Genomic DNA, 12,192 nt, shown 5'->3' on the forward strand with positions numbered 1-12,192 from the left:
AAAACAAACAAAAAAGAACATGATATTCTGTACTTGGTTCTAATAGATAGCACTATGTCTAGGATATAATATGCCAGTATGTAAAATACAAAATCAAGTCTATATAGAGAGTGTTAGAGAATAGTTTAGCCTCCATGTACAGGGTGGGCCATTTATATGGATACACCTTAATAAAATGGGAATGGTTGGTGATATTAACTTCCTGTTTGTGGCACATTAGTACATGTGAGGGGGGAAACTTTTCAAGATGGGTGGTGACCATGGCTGCCATTTTGAAGTCGGCCATTTTGAATCCAACTTTTGTTTTTTCAATAGGAAGAAGGTCATGTGACACATCAAACTTATTGGGAATTTCAAAAGAAAAACAATGATGTGCTTGGTTTTAACGTAATTTAATTCTTTCATGAGTTATTTACAAGTTTCTGACCAATGTGTTCAATGTGCTGTCCATTGTGTTGGATTGTCAATGCAACCCTCTTCTCCCACTCTTCACACACTGATAGCAACACCGCAGGAGAAATGCTAGTACAGGCTTCCAGTATCCGTAGTTTCAGGTGCTGCACATCTCGTATCTTCACAGCATAGACAATTGCCTTCAGAAGATTTTGTGTGGGAGAAGAGGGTTGCATTCACAATTCAACACAATGTGCAGCACATTGAACACATTTTATAAGTGGTCAGAAACTTGTAAATAACTCATGAAAGAATAAAGTTATGTTAAAACCAAGCACATCATTGTTTTTCTTGTGAAATTCCCAATAAGTTTGATGTGTCACATGACCCTCTTCCTATTGAAAAAACAAAAGTTGGATTCAAAATGGCCGCCATGGTCAACACCCATCTTGAAAAGTTTCCCCCCTCACATATACTAATGTGTCACAAACAGGAAGTTAATATCACCAACCATTCCCATTTTATTAAGGTGTATCCATATAAATGGCCCACCCTGTACTGCCATGCATGCTCTGTTTATGAGCCTTAATTCTCCTAGTCTGAAACACTTTATAAAATGACATTTTACTTTGGGAGATATGTTAAAATTTTAGATTTACACTAAGGTTAAATGCAATAATGTTTCATCATCCATAAGTACTAGCTATTCAATGAACTGATCTCTTTTAAAAGTACAGTATTTTTCCTTGAAATAGTTTTTTATCTGATAATCTGTATTCCTTACAATCTGCAGGAGCCATTTATATGAATGAGTGTCCAAGCAATTCATACACGCCTATATATCTCGTGGTTAATGGAGTCATGCATATGGTGCCTATTTTATTCTTACTTCTAATAGCTCTGCTGGACAAAGCATGCGTTATTTCAGAGATTTGGGCTATTTTACCCAACTATGTCTGGTTTATTATAGGTAAGTAAACTGAATTTATAACAAAATATTTTGAAATAATATTTTTAGCAAACACAAAGGCAATTTTACCTAAATTTGAATAAGATTTCTGTCACATATATTTTTGTCACATTTAATGCCTGGCATTGTACATCACTTTACTTATTTTGGGAATTGATGAGAATCTGAATTTATTACAATTTGTTACCTGACATGACCATATGACTTAAATAACATATTTAACCCCTTCATGACCGGGGGTGTTTTTGGCTACATTGACCAAAGAAAAGCATAACTTTAAGAGCTGCTGCATTCTTGAGTTTTGTTTTCTTTTTTATGGAAAATTTTTCAGAAATCACCAAAAATGTAAATTTTTCCAGATCTTTTCAAAATTTTTGATTTAATACATAATATTCACCCCCAAAATTAATCAACTAGTTCTGACATATATAGTGACGACATATATGTGTACATTGCATGATGTAGAACATCAATATAGCACCAATAACAAAAGGCGCTATTATAGTCTTAAATATATATAATCGTACCAACACATGCGCAACTCACCACTCCGTTCTGAAGCCCGATTGCTGCTGGATCTCAGCTGGCCTCTCTGACTGTTTGGCTGAACTACAAGACAGCCTCAATATAAGTATACAAGCTGCGGGCTAAGTAAAGAAAGGAACGGTCTGTTACTTTGCATTCTGCCCTAACTGGAAGATGGCAAGAAGGGTGGAGGAGTGTTTAAAGTAGGGACGGGAAGAGGTCAGTTATGCTAGTAAAGGACAAGACAGTGTAGATAGATAACTGTGAATTATTAAAGGGGTTATACAGGAATAGAAAAACACAGTCTGTCTCCAGGTTGGGTGTGGTTTTAAAATTTGGCTCCATTTACTTCAATGGGACTGAGCTGCAGAACCACACCCAACCTGGAGACAGATAGGGAGCAGTTTTAAAAGAAAGTAACTCTTTTTTCTATTCCTGGATAACCCCTTTAATATACCCATGGTGGAGTGAAGGGAGGGGTTAAAATAAATAGCAGGAATAGGTTTAATAGAAAAAATAAAACTATTGCACAGCTAAATTGCATGCTGACTAATGCTAGAAGTCTGACCAATAAAACTGACAAATGGGAGTTTATAATAAGGGATGAGCGAATCGAATCTGATGAATCTGAATTCTTTACAAATATCGCCATGATTCGATTGCGCAAATTGCATCATTTAACTCCATTTAGTGCGGTCCAGGCTCTAGGGCATCTAAAATGGTGGATCCACGTGTGAGGACATGGGTCAAGGAATCCTGGGAAGGCAGAAACAAGGGTCGGCGGGATGACCCTGAATCACATGCAGCATGCAACCAACCACCCCTGTGATGTCACAGTCCTATATCACTGGCAGCCATCTTGCAGCCAGTCACATCAGCATTCTATTACAGAGAGAGAGAGAGACAGACAGCAGTATGTGTTGCACAGAAAAGCTTTTTTACATCAGTGATTCACCTCAAGCCCAAATCCAGCTTAGAAGCACTGATAGGGAAGGGAGTGAGATTGGAAGAGAAAGAGAGAGAGAGTGCAATTTTGGGTGTAGTACACAGCGACTGTGTACAACAACTGAAAAGCTAATAGTAGCCAGCCAGTATAACCTGTGCGTACATATAAGTGGTGTATCATTTTATTCCCGTTAAAGTCTTAAGGGCCTAGACACTGTGAAAGGCCAGCCAAAAGTACACACCTGCTGATGTTGTAGACAAATACTGTTTTAAGCGTACTGGAGTGCATTGTACTCCCCTCATAAGCACATGCCACATGAGTACATCTAAGTGGTGTACCATTTTGTTCCTGTTCAAGTCTTAAGGGCCTAGATACGCCGTGCTGCCAACTGATTGGCTATTGAGTTCTAGCCACACCCCGCTCTTTTGCCTGATTGGCTACATACGCATCACGCATCACAGCTCCTTTTTTAAATTTATCCTTTTTCAAATTTAGTCTTTAAACATGTCATGCGATTCTATGCTGTTTTTTCAACCAAACATAGGTTCATTCATATTAACCCTGTCTTGACATCACCTGGTTTGGTACACTCTAAGCCTCCCTATGGGTTACACTGTCTTGCGTCCCAAGCCTCCTTTTGGGTCTTTCTCCAACATGACTGATGTCATTTATAACCCAATAAGTATAAAATAATACATATGCGCATCTAAATCCTGTTGCGATCATATCAGCATCAATCTGTATAAACCACATATTCATAATTCTTTTGTATCGTAAGACGTTACATGATTTTAAGTAGTAATGTTCCCCGATCCCGTTCCGGTATGAACACACGCCCCCTGACCTTGAACATCGATTTGGCGCTTTTTTCACAGTCTATTTAAAGGTTCTTGCTTGTCATCTCCTACACATCTGCAATCTGAAGAAGGGATATGCTAATCCCGAAACGCGTTATTGCTCGCATGCATTTGGACATTTGTTTTATTTATTAATTTTAAATAAACCACTTTTAACCTCCATCACTATTTCGACTGAACCTTTGTGGACCAAGCAGCGCCGAACCTAAGGGCCTCCTTTTTCTCTCCAAAATCCATTATCCTACGGGTTCCTGCATAGGATACCAGTCAAGGCACCTCGGCTGCAGCACGGACACTTCCAACACCCCTGGAAACGGGGAGATACGCATAACCCTCAAGAGGGTCACCAGGTGAGAGTTTACCCTGTCAGGGTTTTCAACTGGGGTCCGTTGTTTTTACGGTATCACACGAGGCGCTGTCCTCTCTCCATTTTTTTTCTCTCTCTCTACTCTAGATACTGTGAACGGCCAGGCAAAAGTACACACCTGCTGGCATTGTAGAAAAATACTGTTTTGAGCATACTGGAGCGCATTGTACTCCCCTCATATACGCGGGGCAGAGAAGTGCCAGGACGTGCACAGAGGCGTGACAGAGGCCTAAATTCATCGGGCAGAGCAGACTAGGGGTGAGTGGCAGCAGGAGTCACAGCGAGAGGCCTGAGCTCCCGGTATCAGCTAGCGGTCGTGTCTCGACCAGCAACCCATCTGCTGTCATCGATTGGTTAACATGTTCATTCACTTCATCACAAGTGACATCTGACACCCCCAGTCAACAGATGGTGGGTTCCTTAGACACAACCCTCAGTTGGCATGGCCTGGGAGCAGTCCCATCCTCCCATTGCCTCTGTCCTATGCTGTTCCCTTCCCCACAGAAGTATCTTATGCTGTGGGTTCAGCTTCACTACTTGGTGAGGACGATCTACTAGAGCACAGTCAGCAGCTACTGCCCATCCAAGAAGTGGAGGAGACATCCTCCGCTTCCTCCGCTAGGCGGGCAAGTAGTGATGAGGAGAGTGGCGTGGGAGGTGTTGTTGCGAGCGTTCAGGCTCCTAAAGCAGACACTGTTGAGAAAAAACTCCTAAAGCAGACATCTGTGACTTCAGACACAACTCGATGATGATGAAGCCGATCGCACTTGGGAGCCGGGTGCAGAAGGGGCTTCATCATCATCAGGAGAAGAGGGTTGCAGGTTCCACGTGAGGCAGCAGCTGAGCCAGCAAGGTGGTAGCATGGTTGGCAGTCAACATGGTGGCAGAATTGGAAAGTCTGGACCAAATGTGCCTGGGGTAGACCACCTGCTTCTCGGCAGCCTACCTTCCCGGGAGGTAGTGGAACAGGGGTTCCTGGAGTTGGCAGCAGTAGCAGTCAATTAGTGCGGACTGTTGGTGGGAAAATCAGCTACTCGGCGGTGTGGCATTTTTTCATCCAGAGGATGTTAACCTGTTTGCACCATGGCCCTGCATAAACATATGCAGCGTCACCATGAAGCGGCCTGAGAGAACCATGGCTCCAATGTGGTGGTCCAGTCTTCTGCATCACCCAGTGGCACGCCTCTTCCTGTTTCAGCCAGCCAAGGTTCAACCACCTCAGCCGAAGGGAGCTGTGTGTCAAACCCATGTTCTGTCGCTCCAGATGCTCCTGTTCCTCCTACTTTGAGTCAGTCATTCCGCCATCAATCCATCGGCGAAGCCATGTCCAAGATAGAACAGTATGCACCCACTCATCCAACGGCACAGAAGCTGAATGTGCTGGTGTTGCAGTCCCTCCCTTTTCAAGTGGTGTACTCTGCACCTTTCAGAGAACTGATGGCTTGTGCCGAGCCGAGGTGCAGAGTCCCAAGCCATCATTTCTTTGCGAAGAAGGCAGTACCAGCTCTGCTCAATTTTGGGGAAAAGAAGGTGGACCAGTCCTTGAGCCTTTCGGTGTGTACCAAAGTGCACGGCAGTGCCGACATGTGGAGCTGAAACTGCAGTCAGGGACAATACATGTCCTTTACGGCCCTCTGGGTGAATGTGGTTCCAGCACAGCCACAACAGCAACTTGGACAGATAACGCCGCTTCCGCCTAACAGTGTGGGACTCCGCCTCCTCATCCTCCACTGTGTCCTCAGCCTCCACTGCATGGACAAGTTCCCCTCCAGTATACCATGTGTGCAGGGCACAGCGGTGTCACGCTGTTCTTTACATGGTTTGCCTTGGCAAACGGAGTCACACAGGGGAGGAACTGCTAAAAGTCATTCATCAAGAAATCGAATCATGGCTTACTCCACGAAAACTGGCAATGGGAACCATGGTGGCCAACAACGGGAAGAACATCTTGTCTGCACTGCTACAAGGAAGCTTGAGGCATGCGCCCTGTATGGCACACGTGTTCAATCTGATTGTCAAGAGGTTCCTGATGTGTTACCCACATTTGCAAGACATCCTAACAATGGGAAGGAAACTTTGCATGCACTTCAGCCACTCGTACACTGCAAAGCACACCCTCCTTGAGCTGCAGCGTAAGGATGGTATCCCCCAACATAGCCTGATTTGCGACGTTTCCACACGTTGGAATACCACCCTCCATATGTTGGACCGACTATACGAACAGAGAAAAGCCATCACCAATTTTTTGATGATCCAAGCGGATAGGGGGACTCTCCTGTGTAACTTCAATGTCAACCAGTGGCCGCCCATATGTGACACCTGCCATTTGCTCAGGCCCTTTGAGGAAGCCACATTATTAGTCAGTCGCCAGGATTACGGGATGAAAGACTTCATTCCACTGCTTCATTTACTATAAGAACTGTTGAAAAGGATCGCTGGTCAGGGCACTGGTGAAGTGGCGCCTACATCTCATGGCCACATGAGCCCTGTGGGGTCTGAACTGGAGGAGGAGGGGGAGAGGCACAGTGGAGCACAGTTTAGGTTTTGCGAGATGTTATCTGACAGGAGAGGAGGAGCAGCAAGAGGAGCTAGAGGGTTATGAGGAAGGCGAGACAGATGACCCAGACACTCCATGACAGTATGCAGTGGAGATGGAGGCAGGGAGTCCCTCTGAGTCACTTGCACAAATGGCACGATGCATGCTCACTTGCTTGCGTAGTGACCTCCGAATTGTCACCTTTCAGCAGTGGGATGACTTCTGACTTTCCACCTTATTGGACCCTCGCTACCGGCACAAAATGAGGGCCTTTTTTACACCCACTGAGAGGGAGGACAAACTGAGCTACTACACAGACATCCTATGTAGTTAGTTGGCTGATGCCTATCTGTGCCATCGTCCATCCTCTCGCAGGTCTGACTCGGGGGGGCCCTCTGCGCTCTCCTTCCACTGCCATGGCTGCTGGGGAGAGGTGGGGTGGCAGGAGCAGTACCAGCTCTATCAGCAGCAGCCTGAGTCTACAGTCGCTGATGAGAAGCTTTCTTCACCCGCATAGTTAAGCAACTCATCTGCAGCAGGTAGACCTAGAGCAGGACCTGATCCAGCAGGTGGTGGCATACCTTGACATGACCATACCAACACACCTTGACGATCCACTGGACTTATGGGCAGCCAAGCTTGATTTGTGCCCACAACTAGCAGAGTTTGCCCTGGAAAAGCTGTCCTGTCAGGCTAGTAGTGTGCCATAAGAACAGGTGTTTAGTGTGATGGGGGCCATAGTAACCCCAAGGAGAACTCCTCTCTCCATGAAAAATGTGGAGAGACTGACCTTTGTGAAGATGAATCAGGCATGGATCAGCCAGGATTTCCACCCACCAATGCCTGATGCATCAGAGTAGATTGACCATGGTGCCACACCAAAACTTCACAAACATGAATATTGCAAAACATATTTAAGGTGCTGTTCCCCAGTTACAGATATTCCTTGGCATCAGACCACGAGTAAGTATTGAGGATATGCATTAGCTAAAACTTAACTTTTCTTAGGATAAAATATAAGTACCCATTTTTTTTTTTTTAAATCAAACAAAAGGAAAGGTGTACAAAAAACACCATGTGCCACATACACCACCAAGTATTGATGTGATGCAAAGACCTCTAAAAGGTGGAAGGGAACAATGTATGGTCCATTGTAACCGGTGGGGGTAAAAACTTCACCTGTAAGGCCCTACTCTCGCATTATTAATTCCCTTCTTGGCAAGTGTTACTCGGCCTGAAAAGGGCAGCCCCACAGAGGAAACTCTCCATATTTCCACCTACAAACAATGCCATTTCACAGAGTTTTTAGGTGGAAATAAGGAGAGTTTCGTGTGTGGGGCTGCTGTTTTAAGGAAATGAAAAGTGACGTCTCTGACGCCGCGCAGAGAAGCAGGGAGAGGACGTCACTCATCTGCTTCACTGACCACAGCCCGCAAAAACCTGCCACCTGACCTGGCCTGCCGAAGCGCAGCCAGGTAAGGAAAAAAAAAAAAAAAAAGGAAAATGGTGTAATGATGAGGGGGGGGGGGGGGGAAGAAAAATTAAAAGCACAGCGAGGAGGAGACGCCGCTGGTAACTGATTTTAAGTGGCCGCGGCCGTGATGCTAATACTTAACAAGCAGCCGCTTTAAATCAGTGACCAGAAGATTTTTGCCTTAAATTTTAGTTTTAAAAGTGCGTGTTATATGCTGATAAATACGGTATAAAAAGTTACGTTTTACGTAATGCATATCCTCAATACTTACCTCAGCTACTATTCTAATCCGACCACCCGCCTGGTGCCACACATCTGATGCCAAGTTCTCCTTTTTTCACCCACCTTCGTCACCAGGTACTGATATTGCCACCCAACGCCCCACTATGTCACCGGGTCAATTTCAGGATTCCTGATGCTGCTGATGCCACCTCGGGGCTGTCTCATACTGCCATCATATGTTTTCCTCATGCTGATGCCAGCTCCAGGCTGTCTCATACTGCCATCATATGTTCTCCTCATGCTGCTGCCACCTCCAGGCTGCCTCACTCTGCAACTATATGGTCTCCTCATGCTTCCGCCACCTCCAGGCTGTGTCATTCAGCCACTATATGTTCTCCTCACTGCCGCCAATTCCAGGCTGTGTCATTCAGCCCCTATATGGTCTGCTCTTGCTGCCGCCAACTCAAGACTGTGTCATTCAACCACTATATGGTCTTCTCATGCTGCCGCCAACTCTAGGTTGTGTCATTCAGCCACTATATGGTCTACCCATGCATCCACCACCTCCAGGCTGTGTCACTGTACCGCCATGTGGTCTCCTCAAGCTGCTGGCACATTAAATAAAACTTTTTATGTTCATTTATTTGAAATCTTCAATTTAAATGTAAAAAATATATATATAATCTTTTCAATTGTGAGGCCCTATGGTCTTCACATGCTGCCGCCAACTCCTGGCTGTGTCATTCAACCACTATATGGTCTCCTCATACTGCCACCAACTACAGGCTGTGTCATTCAGCCACTATATTGTCTCCTCATGCTTCCACCACTTCCAGGCTGTGCCACTGTTCAGCCATGTAGTCTCCTCATGCTTCTGGCACATTAAATACAACTTTTTGGGTTCATCTATTTGAAATCTTCAATTTAAATGTTAAAAAAATATCTTTAATCTTTTCAATTGTGAGGCCCTATGGTCTTGTCAGGCTGTTGCCACCTCCAGGCTAGGTCATTCAGCCACTACATGGCCTCCTCATGCTGCCGCCACCTCCACACTGTTTCATTCAGCCACTATATGTTCTCCTCATGCTGCTGCCACCTCCACGCTGTGTCATTCAGCCACTATATGGTCTCCTCATACTGATGCCACCTCCAGGCTCTGTCATTGTGCCGCTGTGCTACAGTGATTCCATTAGCGACACCTCTAATCTGCATGTCATACTGAATAACAGTATTATTTCACTAAACCAGCACACACTGTATGCGTATTACAGCAAGGCAAGGTGTTCTACACCCCTATTGAGGCTCTCTGTAGGCCAGAAATAACCTTTTTTTTTATATAGATTCACCAAGAATAAATTTGTACAGAATTTTTCTAATTGTGCTAATTTTTTCGGAAAATTCACTAATCTCTATTAATAATAATTATTTATTAACCTGTTGGCGACGGAGGGCATACAGGTACGCCCTTGTGTCCTGGTACTTAAGTACGTACGCCGGGCGGTGATCGGACCAGGATGACTGCTGATATCTATCAGCAGGCATCCCTTGGCAATGCCTAGGGGGGTCCTGAGATCCCCCATGTCGGAGATCACCTCAAATCGCCAGCCAACTCAGACCGGCGATGTGCGGCGACCCGATCGCCTATAATATGAGTGATCGGAGCTGCTAAAGGATAGGAGCGAGGTGGCAGGGGGTGCCAGCTCCTCCTATCCCCAGCCATTGGTCGATCAGAACTGACCGACCAATGGCAGTTGGGGGCAGGGGGGGCTAAAGTTAATTTCCCCCGCTCTGCCCACCGATAAAAGTCAGAGCGGGGGGGGGGCGACAAGTGCTGCGAGGGGGGAGCATGGACGTCTTACCGGAGCAGCGGCGGTGCATCGGAGCAGCGGCAGCAGCGGCGGAGAAAGTGCGGCGGTGGAGGAGGCTGCAGTGACGATCGCTGGTAAGGGATCTTCACTGTGGCCTTCTAAAAGTTGCAAAACTACAACTCCCAGCATGCCCAGATAGCCAAAGGCTGTCTGGGCATGCTGGGAGTTGTAGTTTTGCAACATCTGGAGGGCCACAGTTTGGAGAAAACTATGTAGTGGTCTCCAAACTGTGGTCCTCCAGATATTGCAAAACTACAACTTTCAGCATGCACAGACTGTTTCGGGATTCTGGGAGTTGTAGTTTTGCAGTGAAGTGGCACAATTTGGAGACCACTATATGGTGGTCTCCAAACTGTAGCTCTACAGAAAAACTAGAATTCCCAGCATGCCCAGACAGTCCAGGGATGCTAGGCGATGTAGTTCTGCAACATCTGGCCTTTCAGATGTTGCAGAACTACAACTCCCAGCATGCCTGGACAGTCTGGGCATGCTTGGAGTTGTACTTTTGCAACATCTTGAGGGCTACAGTTTGTAGACCACTACTTAGCGGTCTCCAAACTGTTCTTTCCCAGTTGTTGCATAACTACAACTCCTTGTGTGCCTTTCGGCTGTCAGTGCATGCTGGGAGTTGTAGTTTTGGTTGGGAAACACTGACCTAGAGTCTGTTTCCTAATTCAGTGATTTCAACCCGTGTGCCTCCAGCTGTTGCAAAACTACATCTCCCGGAATGCACCAACAGACCGTACATGCTGGGAACTGTAGTTTTGCAACAGCTGGAGGCACACGGTTGGAATCACTGAGCTAGAGTCTGTTTCCTAGCTCAGTGGTTCCCCACCAGTGTGCCTACAGCTGTTTCAAAACTACAACTCCCAGCATGTACGATCTGTCAGTGCATTCTGGGAGTTGGAGTTTTGCAACAGCTGAAGGTTTGGGGCACCCCCCCCATGTGAATGAAACACTGCTGTAGGGTTTTGGTGGAGACAAGCACCATCCTTGTATCCGGGTCCACCCCTATTACAAATCCCTAATTTAGGCCTCAAATGCGCCTGGCACTCTATCACTTCAGAGCCCTGTCATATTTCAAGGCAACAGTTTAGTGCCACATATGGGGTATTTCCGTACTCAGGAGAAATTGCGTTACAAATTTTGGGGGGATTTTTCTTCTTTTACCCCTTATGAAAAGGAAAAGTTAGGGGCTACACCAGCATGTTAGTGTAAATAAATTTAAAATTTTACACTAACATGCTGGTGTTGCAGCATACTTTTTATTTTCACATGTGGTAAAAGGAAAAAAAGACCCCCAAAATGTGTAACACAATTTCTCCTGAGTACGGAAATACCCCATATGTGGATGTAAAATGCTCTGCGGGCGCACAACAAGGCTCAGGAGTGAGAGCACCATGTAAATTTGAGGCCTAAATTGGTGATTTGCACAGAGGTAACTGATTGTTACAGCTTTTCTGACATGAACGCAAAAAAAAAAAAACACCCACATGTGACCCCATTTTGGAAACTAAAACCCTCAAGGAACGTAACAAAGGGTATATGAGCCTTAACACCCCACAGGTCTTTGATACATTTTTGTTAAAGTTGTACGTGAAAATAAAAAAAAGAAATTTCCCCTTGAAATGCTACCACAAATTTTTTATTTTCACAAGAGGTAATAGGAAAAAAGCCTCCCAAAACTTGTAACACAATTTCTTCTGAGTAAGGAAATACCCCATATGTGGATGTAAAGTGCTCTGCGGGTGCACTACAGGGCTCAGAAGAGAAGGAGTGCCATTGGGCTTTTGGACAGAGAATTAGGCTGGAATTGAAGGCCATGTGCGTTTACAAAGCCCCCATGGTGCCAGAACAGTGGACCCCCCCACATGTGACCCCATTTTGGAAACTACACCCCTCACGGAAGGCAACAAGGGGTACAGTGAGAATTTACACCCCACAGGTGTCTGACAGATTTTTTGAACAGTCATCCGTAAAAATGAAAAATTAAGGATAGGGGATAAGTTTCAGATTGCGGGGGGTCCGACCACT

At 45.5% G+C, this 12,192-nt stretch overlaps 1 protein-coding gene across 2 annotated transcripts in view; it reads left to right on the forward strand.

Annotated features, from left to right (window-relative positions):
- Positions 1-12,192, forward strand: part of LOC130277757 (transmembrane protein 272-like) — a 98,669-nt gene that overhangs the window by 42,568 nt on the left and 43,909 nt on the right. For both annotated transcript variants that reach the window (XM_056528496.1, XM_056528495.1), the window contains one exon: positions 1,187-1,363. In XM_056528496.1, coding sequence (XP_056384471.1) covers positions 1,187-1,363 — 177 coding nt within the window. The remainder of the gene's footprint in view (positions 1-1,186; positions 1,364-12,192) is intronic.

Source organism: Hyla sarda, chromosome 6 (genome assembly GCF_029499605.1).
Source record: "Hyla sarda isolate aHylSar1 chromosome 6, aHylSar1.hap1, whole genome shotgun sequence".
In the NCBI taxonomy this organism is placed as follows: domain Eukaryota; kingdom Metazoa; phylum Chordata; class Amphibia; order Anura; family Hylidae; genus Hyla; species Hyla sarda.